This window comes from Lolium rigidum, chromosome 3 (assembly GCF_022539505.1).
Source record: "Lolium rigidum isolate FL_2022 chromosome 3, APGP_CSIRO_Lrig_0.1, whole genome shotgun sequence".
Taxonomy (NCBI): domain Eukaryota; kingdom Viridiplantae; phylum Streptophyta; class Magnoliopsida; order Poales; family Poaceae; genus Lolium; species Lolium rigidum.
This window is the reverse complement of record NC_061510.1, coordinates 256,052,135-256,068,960: the sequence shown is the minus strand read 5'-3', so window position 1 is coordinate 256,068,960 and position 16,826 is coordinate 256,052,135. Positions and strand designations below refer to the sequence as shown.

At 47.1% G+C, this 16,826-nt stretch overlaps 1 protein-coding gene across 1 annotated transcript; it reads left to right on the top strand.

The window, feature by feature from the left end:
- The first annotated feature begins 726 nt into the window (after positions 1 to 726).
- LOC124696390 (BTB/POZ domain-containing protein At3g56230-like) lies at positions 727 to 2,173 on the top strand. Its single transcript, XM_047229127.1, has 3 exons — positions 727 to 962; positions 1,394 to 1,570; positions 1,658 to 2,173. The coding sequence occupies exons 1-3, from the start codon at positions 771 to 773 to the stop codon at positions 2,171 to 2,173; spliced, it is 885 nt and encodes a 294-aa protein (XP_047085083.1). The 5' UTR covers positions 727 to 770.
- The last annotated feature ends 14,653 nt before the right edge of the window (positions 2,174 to 16,826 follow it).

Sequence of the window (16,826 nt, the reverse complement as noted above, 5' to 3'; positions counted from 1 at the left end):
CAGCTGGTACGAAAACTGAAGAATGAGCAAATATAGCATTTTCGCATCTGTAAATCATTTCATCACGACTGCTATTTTCTGAAAAGATTTAAATACACCCGAATAAATTAGGCGCTCGATTAAAAAAATTAAATGCACTTAATATACAGGCCAGCTGTGTTTGGTACACAGTAGTTGGCCTTGGCTAACTTCTCCTACAGACAATTGTACCTAAGCTCCATATAACAAAAAGAAATCCAACAGCCAATATCTGCACGGTTTCTTTACAGACAAGACATTCTTTCTTTCTGGCAGGCACTTGAAATCTCCAGAACCAACTGCAATAATATTGCCCATGATTGGTTATCCTGTTCCTACCAATTGTAATATGCAGGTACATATTGCTGTGTTAACAAAAACAACGACTCCATCGGAAAAAGGGAGCAGGTCAGTCTGGACAATGTCCATGCACCAACTATATTGATCATTTCTTTCGCACATCTTTGTTTTTTTTGGAGGCATTTTACATACCTCCGTTATGAAAATTAATCCTGAAGAAAGGAGGAGATTTTTATTCAGATTGCACCGCTTGTGGTTGCTTTAGTCGGCTAGCAACCACCACAAATACTAGTCCTGGAAAAGAAATATAGCAACACACCATCATCCTCCCTTCCTGCTCCCAGACATCTTTATATCCTCACGCAGCGCACGGCAATGGCTACCTTGCTGCTGCTGCTGCTGCCACCACCACCATTACCAATCGGAAGGGAGAAGGGAGCAGAGGACGAAGCATGGACTGCTGCATCTGCGGCCCCATGGCCGCCATCTACAGGCCTCCGAGGAACACCATCTGCTCCCCTTGCTACGAAGGTGCCAAGTCCATCATCGCCTTCCTCAACAACGACGAGCGCGCCTCTGGTGATGGCGGTGGCGGCAGCGACGGCTACCGGGGGTTGTTCAAGCACACCAACAGCTCCACCAAGGCAAGAACTCTAAGCCTTTAACTTCATTAAACCTTATATATAGACTCCAATGTTGCATCTCAAATGTAATGCATACATTAGGTTTTTCTTGAATATATGTCAACTGAATTATGTTGAAACTCTGCATGTAAAGCGAGATACAAGCTGATGTGGCTTGTTCGGAAAGCAGGAATTCCACATTCTAAACGGGGCCTCAGGTTTTTTCTCATTGAGTTCTGGTCAGCCGTCACTGCAATTTTACCGACCGGTGCGCTGCATGTCTCCATCAAAGAATTGCATGTCTGAACAAAAAAAAAGTTTGGTCCGTGATAATGACAGACACGACTCTGATGATTGAAGCATGCACACTGGTGTTTTTGAATTATTATTTTTTGCAAGTTGTAAAACTTGAATACAAATTGCTTTTCTTGATGTGTTCTCCGTTGCTGCAGGGCATGGCAGAAGTATGGGAGCAAGTAAAGGAGATGAGAGACAGGGAGGAGGAGGCGAACCAGCGTGCAGGGTTCCTCGAGCAGGGCTTCGGGGCAGCCTGGATGGAGGGAGCTCACACCGACATCGTCGTCAAACCTGGAAATGGACCCCCGATCCCAGCGCACAAGGCCATCCTGGTGAGCCGCCATTTGCACACCATTAACGTGCCCTCGGACTTTCTCGCCTGGTGATAGAAGAACTAACTCCGACCGTGCGGAGTGCAGGCGGCGAGGTCGGAGGTGTTCCGGCACATGCTCTGCTCCGACGAGTGCAAGGCGGCCCCCGCCGGCGACTGCGTCTCCCTCCCGGAGCTCGCGCACGACGAGCTCTCCCTCCTCCTGGCATTCCTCTACACGGGCACGCTCGACGCCGCGGCGTCGGCCACGGCGACGGAGGCGTCGGAGCGGCGGCTGCACGCGCTCCTGGTGGCGGCGGACAAGTACGACGTGCCGTTCCTGGGACGGGCGTGCGAGGCGCGGCTGGCGGCGGCGGTGGATCCCAGGAACGCGCTGCGGACGTTGGAGGTGGCCGACCGGGTCAGCTCGTGCGCGGCGCTCAAGGAGCGCGCCATGGGCGCGGTGGTGGAGCACGCGGAGCAGGTGGTGTTCTCCGACGAGTACCACGACTTCGCCGTCAGGAACGCCGGCCTGTGCGTCGAGATCACCAGGGCGCTGCTCGCCAAGGCCGCCGGCGCCAAGAGGGTGTGCACTGAGAAGTCTGAAGATGTATATACTAGGTAGGATGGAGATGTTTTTCTGCTGATGTCTGAAGATGTATACATGTGTGACTGAAATGCCATCAATGCAAGATTTATTCAGGTTCATCTCGTTACCATTGTCGAGTTGCCGCTCTTGCTCCACTTGTGCGCCAGCCGAGATTTATATTCCCATATATCCGAGATGCTACTCGATGTCAAGTTAGTATTAGTTGAAATCCCCTAATAGTTTCTGCAAGACCAACATACTTTCCTGCGGAACCGGTAAAATAACACATGAGAAACGAAGTAGGATATGTAACCGCGGCTGATAAAATTACAAAAGACAACCACAATTGTGGCCAAGGTTTAAAAAACACCACTTTACAGTTAGAGTTTTAAAATATCACCACTTCCGAGTTGACACGTAAAAAAAACACTGATTCGTGTTTAACAGTAGTTTAATGGCCAAAAAAACTGACATGTGAGTCTTGCTATCTAGCTGACGTGGCATATGCATTTTGCAAAAAAGCTCTTCATACATTATAAATTCTAATTTCGTGGGCCTCATGACCTTCTTCCCTGTGGTCAGCAGCTAGGACGCTACCGCCACCATGCTCGCCGTTAGTTCCCCCAGCTCGCGGCCTAGCCATGCCGACGCACAAATGTCGCCGTCCCAGCCATTGGTCCTGGAGGACGATCCACGACATGATGGCTTCTAGCTTGTCAGAGAGGAGGATGGGAGGCCGCAGTGGCCTCTCGCCTGCAGTGGGGGGAAGGGGTGCCGAGCCTCCGCGGTAGGGCGGCGTGGAAGGGGGAGTTCGCCGGGGCACTACAAGAGCCTACATGGTCGTCTGCGATAGGGTGACCTCCCAGCTCCTACCCCTTGCCCCTCTTCCTGGCCGTCCCCGGCCCCCTCCAGCCCTTCCTATCCCGTCCGCCTCTGACTAGCGAGGGAAGGGCAGTTGGAGCATGCTCCCTTGTACCCTCCCCATCCCGGCTTCCGCGTCGCCGCTCCTCACTCGTGCTGACAAATCGGCGGTGGCACACCATGAAATCGAAGCACCGCCACCGAGGATGCCTCCCCCTCCGCCGAACCTCCGTCTTCACTCCCCCCCCCCCAACAGCATGGAGGAGTGGCCAGTGGAGAATAACAGCCACATGTTATCCTTGGTGGCAGTGGTTGTATATTTTTCATAGAGAGAGGAGAGAAGAAAGGGTGGGATCTGATTAATGCCTCCTCTACAATTTACAAAAAAAACTCTGACTTATAAAAGTCTATTGTGTCTCTCCTTTGACCGTTTTCCTGGTGCCACCTTCGCCTGACAGTGGGATCCATATGTCAGTTTGGCCATCAAACCGGCTCAAAAGTAACATTTATATTGGCTTACTCGTCAACCCTGAAGTGGCGGTTTTTTGAAACCCTAGCCACAAATACGGTGTTTTTTTTGTAATTTTCTCAACCACATCTACAACTTCAACTTCATGAAACGGCTTCTCCCTATATCACAATTCACTTATATATTTCTAAAAATCTTAGTCACTTTCTTCTAGATCGTTGGATCTCCATCTAACATCCTACAGACCCTCTTGCGGCCGGCGGTGTTGTCCCCTCGCCGTACCCTAACTAACCTAACTGCCACCATCGCCGGTCCGACCACCCGCACCGGGCATCCCTCTAAACCTTGTCCTTCTTCGGCACCGGCGAACGCCCCCATCCCCAGCACCCACACTTGTCATCCGGCACGCGACACCGCGGCCGGCCGCCGCGTTCCGTCTCAGCCTTGGCTCTTCTCTATACAAAATTATCGACTGAAATTTGGCACAATTCCAGTTGCCTGTGATACAGCAATCTTGTACTAAACTACAAAAGTGAAAGAACACGTATAGTATATGTTTTTGTACAAAATAGTATACGGAGTACCTGAACTTGAGATCGGTTCAGCACGGGACAAGATTGACAAGCGACGACACCCAATCGTAAAAGTCCATATAAGCATCCGGCCCAGCGGTATTTCCCCATTTCCCTGTCTTCTCCAATAGAACCCTACACGATCCGCCTAAATTAACCCGCCGCCGCCGTTTCTCCTTCGTCTTTGCGTCTGGTCTCCGTGAAGCCGGCCGGTCACGGAAGCCGGCCATCAGCAATGGACCAGACGGAGGCCCTGCCCGTCGACGCGCTCGCCAACATCCTCGGCCGCCTCAAGGCGTGCGACCTCGCCGCGTCCCGCTGCGTCCGCAAGGCGTGGCGTGCCGTCGTGGACGACCACGGCCTGCTGCTCCCACACGTCCTCCCGCACTCGGTACAGGGCATCTTCGTCAGCTACATCGACTACGAGCGCCCGCACTGGTTATCGCGCCCCTCAGCGCGGAAGCCGGTGATCCACGGCAACTTAGACTTCTTGCCCGGCTACGATGAGGATTCTAACATGAGTGAGATCCTCGATCACTGCAATGGCCTCATTCTCTACGAGGATTTGTGGAAGCTCTGGGTGGTCAACCCTGCCACGAGACGGTGGGACCTTCTCGCCAGCAAGAATGACGGCCGCCACCACCAATACCTTGCTTTTGACCCTGCGGTATCACCACACTATGAGGTGTTTTCGATCCCGGATGAACCTAAGAAGGCGGTCCCACCAGTGCCTGACCAGGAAGAAGACCCAAACGATTCCATGGAGTGGCCACCATCCTTCTGGATAGTAGACGTTTTCTCGTCTACTGCAAGGCAGTGGCAGAAGAGGTCCTTTGTCCGCCAAGGCGAGGCCGCATGCACAGTGACAAGTGTTCGAGCGGATTATCGGAGGCCCAAAAGTAAGTCTCTTGGTGGTCCTAGGTGGCGCTATGGTGTATACTGGAGCGGATCACTCTATGTGCATTGCCGTGGTGCGTTTGTTGCAAGGTATTAACATCATTGCTAAGTTATACCTTCTCAATTATTGTACTATTAGTTTATTATCCTATGTGCAAATCTCTATATTGATATTCTTTTCTTCAATGAATTGATATTTGCAGGTTCTTCGTGTCAAGTGGCAAGTACCAAGTTATAAAAATGCCACAAAATATTGGGAAAAGTAAAAATGCACAATATCTTGGGAAATCAAAAGAAGGAGTGTCCCTTGCAACAATATGCGGTAAATATCGACTCCGGGTTTTTAACCTTGTCGAATCAAACGGGCAAATAGATTGGGAGCTGAAGCATAATGTTGGTCTTCATCCACTGAAATCTTTAACGTTCTGCGACTTCACCGGATTTAAGAAAACCTGGACCTTAGATGATGAAGCTGAAGATAATGATAAATATGATGACAATAACTACGACGATGATGATGATGATATGGGACAAGGAGAAGGAAATGAAGAAAGGGAACAAAATGAGGGGGAAGAAGGAGAAAAGGATGAAATGCATATGAGGGAGAATATGGAATGGAACTCTGACGATGATAATGTTTTGAATACTGAAGATGGTGATTATGGCTGCTTCGACCGCCTCTACTTTCTTGGGTTTCACCCATATAAAGAGGTGGTTTTTTTGAGTTATTCATCATTTATAGCAGTGACTTATGATTTGAGAAGCTCGAAGATTCAGTATCTTGGCAAAATGCGACCAAAAGATTACTTCAGATCGCCTACAAATGGAATATACGAAGCATATGTGTACACCCCTTGCATGATCGGGGAGCTTCAAAATCATGTTTCTATGAGTCAGCTTAGATATTCTCGCATTTTGGCAGCAAGGAGATTAAGCATGCTCGAACGAGCCAGACGTCACTAAGAAACGATACCCAGTTGTGTTTGGGGTTTGGATTTTTATTCTTAGCTACCGATCGTCACTTTCAGACGGATCCTGGTCCGTTATATGCTTAACACTTATGTAGATTATTGTTTCTTCTTGTAAGGTTCTGCTTAAATGCCAAGAAGTCTTAGCCGCCTGCATTTTTCTCTGATACCTTCAGCTATTTAATCACTTTTCGACATGCATAGATAGACACGTGGCCTTGTATTCCTGTAAAACTTGCACCGTTTTAGTTTCAGGAGCTGCCGACATGTTTTGCAATTGCTTTCTTTTTTGTGCTTTCCAATTCTGAAAGTAATTGATTTCGATAGCTTGGCTGGACGACGGACTCGCTAGGAGTGAATAGCATAAAATCACCACATTGGTGGCCAAATTTACGAAAGACCATCACTTTTGGTTTGCGGGACATAAAACCACCACATTTGAGTTGGTTTTTAGCCGAACACCCAAATGACGAGTTTGCAGCGAATTGACACTGAATCTGACCATCTGACCCCACCCACTGTGCTGACGTGTCCACATATTTGACGGGAGGAGAAAACGGCCGTCGCCGGTCGGACGTGGGCCCCTCCGCGCGCCCAGTTAGGGTTAGGGTTGGGACGGTTGGGACGGTCAGTCGTTCCTCTGTCCCTCCTTTCGAACACGGATGGCGGCGTTCACTGCTGACTCAGAGGATGGCGGCGGTGGCGGCAGCGCGGCCGCAGGCGGTGGTGGCGGCGCAGTCGGAGGCGGAACCGCCGGTGGCGTCGCAGGCGCAGGCGGCTGTGGCGGCGTAGTCGGAGGCGGAGCCGCCGGTGGCGTCGCAGGCGCAGGCGGCTGTGGCGTCGCACGCGAGGACGTGGCGGCGGTGGCGCAGCCGTCGCCGGAGCAGAAAGCAGCCACCGCTTTTGCGAGGGCCGTGGTCGCTTCACCCTGCAAGAGCAGCCACCGGTGGGCGTCAAGTTTCGGCGGCGGCGTCGAGTAAGCTCACTCACTCCTCTCTCCCCTCCCCTGCATATGTAGGAAATGTCAACCTAAAGAACCACAGTTCTCATCTTTGTCTTAATGTGAACAACTATTTGCAGTTTGGATGATGATATCTGGGAGATTAGATTTCATTTTAGTGGTGAAGATAATTTAGAGAGGACTATTAGCAGATCAGACATCACTGTATTGAATTTGCTAGCTCTGGTAGAACAACGTGGCTATGGCATCAGAGACTACATGTACTATGTTAAAGAAAGAGGCAAAGGGAAGGAAGGAATGGAGGTAGTTGATAGCATGGCAAAGGTACATGAAATGCTTGAGCTTTATGACGGTGAGAAGGTACTCAATATAACAGTGGTGAAGGACAAAGCAGAATGGCCAATTGGTTTGAACAGAGAAGATGTTGAAGCTACAAATGTAGTTGATGTCCCTGTTGTGTTGTCAGATAACAAGTCAGGGGTCAATTTCATGGCAAATGAAGTGGAGGAGGTGTATCCAGTGGCAATAGACTACAGTGATGTTGTGTACATTGGCACACAACACAACAGCACCATGAATAAAGGGAAGGGAAAACTGGTTGCTGAATCAGATGAAGATGAAGACTTGGAAGATGGATATGACAGTGATAAGGAGGTAAATGATAATGAGGTAGGTGAATATGAGGCTGAGTACATGTACTATGATGGTGAGTACAGACCTGAACTAGCAGCAGCTGAGAGGGAGGCAGCTATTGAAGCAGATTTGGAGCTAATGAGGGAGCTTAGGAAGAAGAGGCATGCAGCACAAAATGCAGAGAATGAAGAAATAATGGACAAGCTGCAAAAAATGAAAGAACAGAAGGCTGACCCATTTCTTCATTTTGAAGGTGACACTGATGTTGAAGAGATATTTGAACCAGAGGAAGATTCAGAGGTTGAGGAAATTACAGAGAAAATCATCCCACTGAAGAAGAAGGCAGCAAAGTGTGGTCCTACTAGTAGCTCACATCATGAGGTGGTTAAATTTGAAGAAGGAAATTATTTCATGCCTACATCTGATGAAGAGAGTAGCCCTGATGAGGTTGCAGACAGTGATGATGATGGGTTTGTGTCAAAATTTGTACCTGCCAGTGGAAGGAAGAAGAGACTGAAGAAAATGAAGAAAAGAGTTTGGTATGATGAAACCAGGGCAAACCCACATGAACAGATAGGTATGAAGCTTTGTTTCACTGATGTATACCAGTTCAGGAGGGCTCTAAGGACATACCACATAGCTCAGCTTAGGAACTTTCATTACTGGAGGAATGACAGTGATAGAATCATAGTTTTTTGTCCTAGAGCAGATGATGGTTGTCCCTTTTACATCAGTGCCTCAAAGATTGCACATGAGAAGACTTTTTTGCATAAGGAAAATTCTAGGGGTTCACACTTGTATTGCTGATGGACAGCACACAAAGGTAACTATTGATTGGCTAGCCAAACAGTCTGAGCAGGCTGTTAGAATTGATCCAAACACAACTATTGACACACTCATTGACAATGCAAAGCAGAAGTGGGGTGTACCAGTTCCCAGGAGCAAAGCTTACAGAGCAAGAAAGAAGGCATTTGCTGTTGTAATGGGTGACCAGAAGGCACAATACACAAGGCTGAGAGACTATCTTCAAGCTGTCCTTGACACTAATCCTGGCAGCAGGTGTATTGTGACAACAAAGCATTTAGTGGAGCATCCTAGTACAAACCCAAGGTTTCATGGGTTATTTTACTGTCTGAATGCATCAAAGGAAGGCTTTCTTAATGGCTGCAGGCCATTCATAGGTAATTATTCTTGTAAATGCATTAGTTTTTTCCTAGCAGAAACTTTTCTTTGTTATCTTACCCACACAATGACACAGGGGTAGATGGATGCTTCATAAAATTGAGCACTGGCCAACAAATACTTGCTGCAACAGGTAGAGATGGGAACAATAACATTTTCCCTATTGCATTTGGTGTGGTGGACAAGGAAGACACTGCCAGTTGGTTATGGTTTCTGACTCAGCTTAGGTACTGTATTGGGGAGTCTGGAAAATTTGGAATGTACACAATTATTTCTGATAGGCAAAAGATTAGTGCACTAACATATATTTTGTGTATGACAGTTCATTTCTCTTTGCTTTAAAAGGAAACAAACAGTAACAATTGCTTTGTTCATGTTTGCAGGGACTTCTCAAAGCTGTATCACAAGTGTTCCCACATTCTCCTCATAGGTTCTGTTTGAGGCATATTTATGCCAACTTCCAATCTGCTGGATTCAGAGGGCCAGAACTGAAGAAGCACATGGATGCAGCTAGTTATTGTTACACAAAACCAGAATTTGACAGAGCAATGGATGCTATGAAGGCAGATTGTGAGGAGGCTTATAATTGGCTCATGCAGATTCCTGTAGAGACATGGGCCAGGCATGCTTTTGATACAAACTGCAAAACAGATCTTGTTGTGCACAATATTTCAGAAGTGTTCAACAAAATGATCCTAGATGTGAGGAACAAGCCTATCAGAACAATGCTAGAAGGGCTAAAGAATAAAGTCATGGTAAAGAACAGTGGGACAAGAGAGAAGACAGAGAGAACCAGATGGGAGATCACTCCACACTATACTGAGAAGTTGGAAGAAGCAAAGAGGTGGTCAAGGGAATGCACTGCAAAGAATTGTGATGTTGACCTGTGGCAGGTTAGCAACAGCAGAAGAAATTGTGCAGTCAACCTAAAGAACCACACTTGCAGCTGTAGGAAATGGGATAGCACTGGAGTACCTTGCAGTCATGCGATTGCTTTGCAATTATGAAAGTGAGACAGCATCCAGAGGACTATGTACATGAGTTCTTCAAGAAGCCACTGTACAAAGAAGCCTACAAACATGTTGTGTACCCTGTGCCTGGTCCAGATGATTGGAAAAAGACAGAGACTGATGACATAGACCCACCTGTTTTAATAGAGAAGCCAGGAAGGAAACAGTTAAAAGAATAAAGGGACAATTTGAAGTTCCAGCACCAAGAGACACTTCTAGGATGGCCAGTATTACTTGCAGCAACTGCAAGGTTGTTGGCCATAGGTACACTAGTTGCCAGACACCTCTGAAGCCACAGCTGCAAGTTAGGAAGAATAAGCACCAGGTAAATAAAATTTTATGTTTAAGCCATGTACACTACTTGCTTGTCAACAATATTCACTTAATTTGAATGTTTATAGAGTACAAGGCAAAGTGATGAGGCACCTCCACCAGCACCTGCACCTCCAACAGCAAGAGCAGCACCAGAAGCTCCAATAGGCAGAGCAGCACCAGCAGCTCCAAGAGGCAGAGCAGCACCAGCAGCTCCAAGAGGCAGAGCAGCACCAGCAGGTCCAAGATTTTCTGCACCAAGAACAAGCACTGCTCCTGCTCCTGATGTCCCAAGGAGGGTTAGTGGAAGGAAGAGACTTCTGACAGGTAGGATGAAGGGCTATCTGACTGCTGGGAAGTTTACATATCGCCAGGATCCACCTGCCCCTGCTCCTGATGCATAACCTAATGTTTAAGCATGTTTAAGACTATGTTGTCAGTGCATTGGTCCAAACTATGATGTCATTTCAAATTTGAGACTATGTTGTACTGTATGGGTGAAACTATATATGTGTGCACCTGTTTAGACTATGTTCTAAAATGATGGTCCAAACTATCTTGCAGATCATGTATGTTGTTTCAAAATGTTGCAATTGATGCTCTTAAGATTAAGTTTCAGACTATGTTCTAAAATGATGGTCCAAACTATCTTGCTGATCATGTATGTTGTTTCAAAATGTTGCAATTGATGCTCATAAGATAAAGTTTCACACTATGTTGGTAGTTGTTGTTGTTATTTACATAACCATGTAGCCTCTGGATGATCCAAAATGGTCGACAACTCTCGGAAAACCCTCGAGGGTTTTACATAACCATAGAGCCTCTATATGGGCTAAAATAGTCGACAACTCTCGGAAAACCCTCGAGGGTTTTACATAACCATAGAGCCTCTGAATGATCCAAAATGGTCGACAACTCTCGGAAAACCCTCGAGGCTTCTTAAAAGCACATACATGATCTATATGACCTAAAATAGTCGATAACCCTCGGAAAACCATCGAGGCTTCGTAAAACATCATACATGATCTATATTACCTAAAATAGTCGATAACCCTCGGAAAACCCTCGAGGCGTCTTAAAAGCACATACATGATCTATATGACCTAAAATAGTCGATAACCCTCGGAAAACCCTCGAGGCGTCTTAAAAGCACATACATGATCTATATGACCTAAAATAGTCGATAACCCTCGGAAAACCCTCGAGGCGTCTTAAAAGCACATACATGATCTATATGACCTAAAATAGTCGATAACCCTCGGAAAACCATCGAGGCGTCTTAAAACATCATACATGATCTATATTAGCTAAAATAGTCGATAACCCTCGGAAAACCCTCGAGGCGTCTTAAAAGCACATACATGATCTATATGACCTAAAATAGTCGATAACCCTCAGAAAACCATCGAGGCGTCTTAAAACATCATACATGATCTATATTAGCTAAAATAGTCGATAACCCTCGGAAAACCCTCGAGGCTTCTTAAAACCACATACATGATCTATATGAGCTAAAATAGTCGATAACCCTCGAAAAACCATTGAGGCTTCTAAAATGTACAGTTAAACACACATAGAGTTATGAACCAACACAAGATTCAACATAACAACAGGGGTACATAGAGTTCAATGGAACAATACTAACTATTCATAATAGGGGTACATGGAGTTCAATACTACAGCACTAACAGTTCATAGGGCGACAAATACTTATGGGTACACAGTACTACATCACTGTCACATCTTACTGCTCACATATCTGCTTGATCTTCTCCAACTTGTCATTCCTAGCACTGCTCAACTTAAACAGATCAAATAGCTGATACTCTAGCTTCTTCTTCTCTTCCTTCAGCAACAAAGTTTCTTCCTCCATCAGCTTCATCTTTCTGTCATCAGCAATCTTGCCCTCTTTCAGCTTAGCCACTTCATCATGGGCTTTCATCAGCTCATTTTCAAGTTTAGTCTTATTCTCCCTCAACTTTTCCTCATCACTACCATTCATTATCTTGTCATAGTTTGCCTGCATAACCTGCCTCTCAGTATCATTCATAAACTTGGAAACATCAGCCATCAGGCTGGAATACTTCTTCTCCACCTTTATCCTCTCTTCATTCAAATCTTCCACAATCTTTCCATTCTCAATCTTCTCATCCAGAAGTGCATTATGCATGTCATGGTACATTCCCCACAGGTTCAGCAATGTGTTCTTCATTGGCTGTGGCCACTCATCATCAAGCCAAGAGTGGAAGCCACAATTCTCAATGTACTGCATCTTAAAATTATTTATTTCATCAGTACATAGCAGACATGGAATTATTCACAAAAATGGACTTATTCAGAGTTAATGCTTGTTATTTCAATTATTCATAGGCACTGGAGTGCATTTATTCATAGAAATGCAACTATTTATTTCTTTGCTACTACATACCATACATGCAATTATTCACACAAATGGACAATTAGTACTGCATAGCTACATCTAATTAACATGGCTTGCCATTCTTCTGTGAGCAACATTGCTTCTCTGGCTCTGGGTCATTGTATCGATCAACTCATTGCCAAATTAGAAACAGAGCTACTGCTACAGAGCTACTGCTAGAGAGTTTGAAGTGTGAGCAACATACCCCTTCCACAGAACACATGTAGAAGCGACGGCCGCTGTTCGTTCCTTCAAAAGCGACACGCTTCACCGGCTCCTTCTGGTGGAGGCGGCACACCTCCGGGCAACCTGCCGCCAAACCCGTGAAACTTGGTTCATCCCAGCTATCTGGGCAGTAGTCCATAGGTGCGAAGTCCTAATTACAAACAAAACCTTGTCAATTCCACCAAATCGACCAGAAAAGGAGAGAAAATTGACAAAAATCAAAATTCCCAAATCTGCCCAAACCCTAACCCTAGATGGAGAGGAAAGAGCTACTTACCCCGGGCCAGGAAAGAGCCGTGCTCGACGACTCGCCATCGTTCCAACTGGGCATTGACGGCCGGCGGGCAAAACACAGGCGGCGGCGGCAAGAATTGCGGCGGCGGCGGCGGGAGAGGAGAGTCAGGGAGAGAGTGACGGGAGGGAAGTGACGAGAGGACAGCGGCGGCTCGTAACGTTTCTTTTACACTGGGCGCGCGGAGGGGCCCACGTCCGACCGGCGACGGCCGTTTTCTCCTCCCGTCAAATATGTGGACACGTCAGCACAGTGGGTGGGGTCAGATGGTCAGATTCAGTGTCAATTCGCTGCAAACTCGTCATTTGGGTGTTCGGCAAAAAACCAACTCAAATGTGGTGGTTTTCTGTCCCGCAAACCAAAAGTGATGGTCTTTCGGAAATTTGGCCACCAATGTGGTGGTTTTATGCTATTCACTCGACTCGCTAGTACCACGACTTCACTGTCTGGAATGCCAGCAGGCTGCTCGCCGAGTCCGCCGGTGTCAAGAGGGTATGGGCTGAAGTCTGAAGATATTTAGAGGCATGAGTAGGCAAGTACAAAATGTATAGCAAGAGAACTTGACTAAATAAATAATGTTAATTAAATATACAGACCAAAGAACACATATTTATGTCTTGTACAAGTGCGTATGCAGATGGCATGTGCAAATTTGTTTCATGCTGAAAAAATTGATATGAAATTAACCAACAGGATAAAATGGTTAAGATGCCATACCGATTGGTCCAGATCCAGTCTGCCTGCTGTAGTCAATCAAATCTTTCATGCAGTTTCCGACCTCCGCTCTCTGGGAGTATCAATGTTTTGCATGATAAACGGCATGTGGGTAGACACTGTTCGCCCCTTTCCCCTTCTTCTACAGTACATCAGATAGGCGAAAGGGAGGCGACAAGTTTTCCTCGTTCCGCCGCCGACCAGACCGTCGGTTCCCTCTCTCTCCGCCGGCCGCTTCGGCGGCGGGAGAGCGGGGGAACCTCGGCTCTGTGGTTCCGGTGTGTAGATAGTAGGAGTAGTCTTCGGTCCGGCGGCGCTGTGGTGGCGGAGGTGTCGCCGGGGAGAATAAGGGTGCCTCAGCTCGTTCGCCATGACGACTGTGCTCGTGGTGCTGTCGTCCGTAAGCTGATGGTGGCTGGTGTTCCCGGTCGTGGTTGTCGAGGCGGTGGCGGCGACCACGACATGGGATTTTGTTCCCCTGCCTCGACCCTGCCTCAGCGACGCTCGCTCCGGCGTCCCTGCGAGGCTAGTGGGAAGATGTACAGGAGTCTGCGGAGGATGGGCGTTCTGGAGCTTGGTCAGCGGCAAGCGGCAGGCAGATCCGTTCGTCTTTCTCGACGGCGTCGAGCGGAGGATTCGGATTCGGGATTCGTGGAGCTCGGGGATGTTCCCCGGCCGATGCGCCACAACCGCCACGGTTTCGCTCTTTGGGGCGGACCTCATTTTCGGCTCGTAAAGCCTCAGCGCGATGGAGCTCCTTTGGATCTTCGGCTGTTCCTGCGGTCTGCGTTCCGACGTTGGCGGAGAGCAGCGGCGGGCGATCTGGAAGTTGGTTGCAGAAGCCTCCAGGGTGTTTTCTGTTTTTTCTCTTTTCTGCGAGGTCTTTTCTGCAAAGTTCTTGGACACCTGTCCTTCCTAGGTCTTTCTAGGGTGTTCTGCGTGTGTGTGTTGTTCTTGTACTGTTGACTTTGAACACGCAGTTACTTTCTCAAAAAAAAAAAAATGTTTTGCATGATATAGGTAAGAAGGAATTGCATACTTTTAACACAATCTAACACCAACTTCTCAGTCGATAGAAGCTTAGAAAGGGAACAGATCAGATTGTACCTGAAGGCAGCGGACCTATCGTTTTGTGTATCCTACGGAGTAAATCATTTACCAAAGGCACCTCCGAGGCTTTGGCCAATTGGCGGGCACATGCAGTGAACCTATTAGTACAAGAGTGCAATATAAGTACATTGAAGGAACTAAAAAAGCACAACGAAAATTGATGGAGTTGGTGAATGGTTACTAAAGGAAAAGCAAGGACAATGTAATTTAGGTGCTACCCTTAATATCGCCTTGGTAACCATGTCAATTTCTATGAGAGATGAGTTATAACAACGGAAGCAAAAGATAATGCACATAAAGTCCACGCAAAGAAGTTCAGTACAGACAAGCATTGTGCATATAAAGCTATATTTGCTTACCAACATTTTGTGCTTCTAGAACAACAACAATAGCCTTTTGTTGCCGTTAGATAGAAGTAGAACTTGGAAATTAACACATAATATCATGCTGCTAGAGGCTAAAAAATTACATGTGAAAGCATCTGCTTGCCGCCACATAACATCGTAATTACTGAAACAAGATGAGCCATTTAACCCAGCAAAGCTTCCGGTTCACTTGTTCGCTATTCGATAACTGGTGGCCAACGGGAGAACTCAGTTTATCACGCATAAATAACACCAACCATTTCCCTTTTTGGTACAATAATAGGTAGGTTGTAGGATGCAGTTGTTTTCTGCTTAAGTCTGAACATGTATACATGCATGTCTACAATGCCACCAATTTTTTCAGGTTCCGTGTGGTCCTGTTGTTATATCGTTGAGATTGTGTCCAGAAATAGGGAAAGTAATTACTCATACAATACATGACCAAACTCTTTTTTTCTTTTGAGGAACAGGCAGTCAAACTGCCATCCGATTAGATAGAAAAGAGTTTTAATTACAGAAGATTCGCATACGGACCAAAAGACAAAAAGATTAAAAAGGAAATCAAAAGCACTAGACTGTAATCCCGTCCCCAGAATCCTAGGTGTAGAACAAGGAAACCAAAATAACTCTTTTTTTGTAAAAAACAGTACGGGTATTTTTGTAAAGCAATACGGGTACTAGGTCTCTCCTTTATCCCTTCTCTGTCCTCTAACAGAGTAATTTGTACATCCTCTTGACCGTTTCATAAAGGTTCAGGCTGCCTAAACACCTGCTGAAGTTAAAGGAAAAGAACATGTAAGAGCATCTTCAGCCGCGTTCTCCAAACCGCATTCGGATTAAGCGTTTGATAAAGCGTTTGGGGACGTCCTTCTCCAGCCGCATCCCCCAAACCTAACCCCAACCAATTTTCTATTTAAAATTAACGCTTTATTTAAAATTTTGGAGATATTTCGTAGCTTTTACATGAAAAAACATTAAAATGGACGACGAAGAACTCGAGAAAGCTTGGAAAACACCAAGGTAGGACATAAAACCTATACTAGAAGGTGGCCATAGTCTTCTTTGCCGCCAGCATTATCGTTGTCATCGCCCGATGAGTCGCGGTGGTAGTGCAGCCTTGACGCTCATCTCACCGTCGCCTTCGTAGAAGAAATTCACCAAGCAGCCGGCCTTGATGTTGTGGTTGCGGGCGAACTTCTTCCAGCCGGTGTGGAGGTAGATCTTGGCTTCCCAGTTGAACAAGACCTCCACCGTCCACCGACGGAAGTTGCAGCCTGCTTCCCGCAGGGTCACCGAGGCCGGCCCCCAGCAGTCGAGAAATTCGACGAACGCGTCCGGGAGCTTCTTCTTGCCGAAATGGCCGTCGCTGATGAAGACAACAAACTCGAAGTACTTGTTGCAGGAGCAGTCCTCTTCCTCCGTCGATGAACAGTGTGCAACACGACCGCCGCTGCTCCTGCCAGCTGAAGAACCTGGCATGGAGCGCGTCTAGAGAAAGTAGGGTGGCGGCGGCTAGGGTTGTGGATGTGTGGTAGCGATGGCGAGCGGGGGCGGCCTTTTATAGCCGATGGCGAAGCGGGAAGAGGTGGGGAGAAAGAGCGGGAAGAGGTAGAGAAGGCGCGCGAACAAGCGCATGAATGCGAATGGCGGCAACGCGTGGACGTGGCGCAGCGCCGACGGGGGACGTCTGGCCTGCACT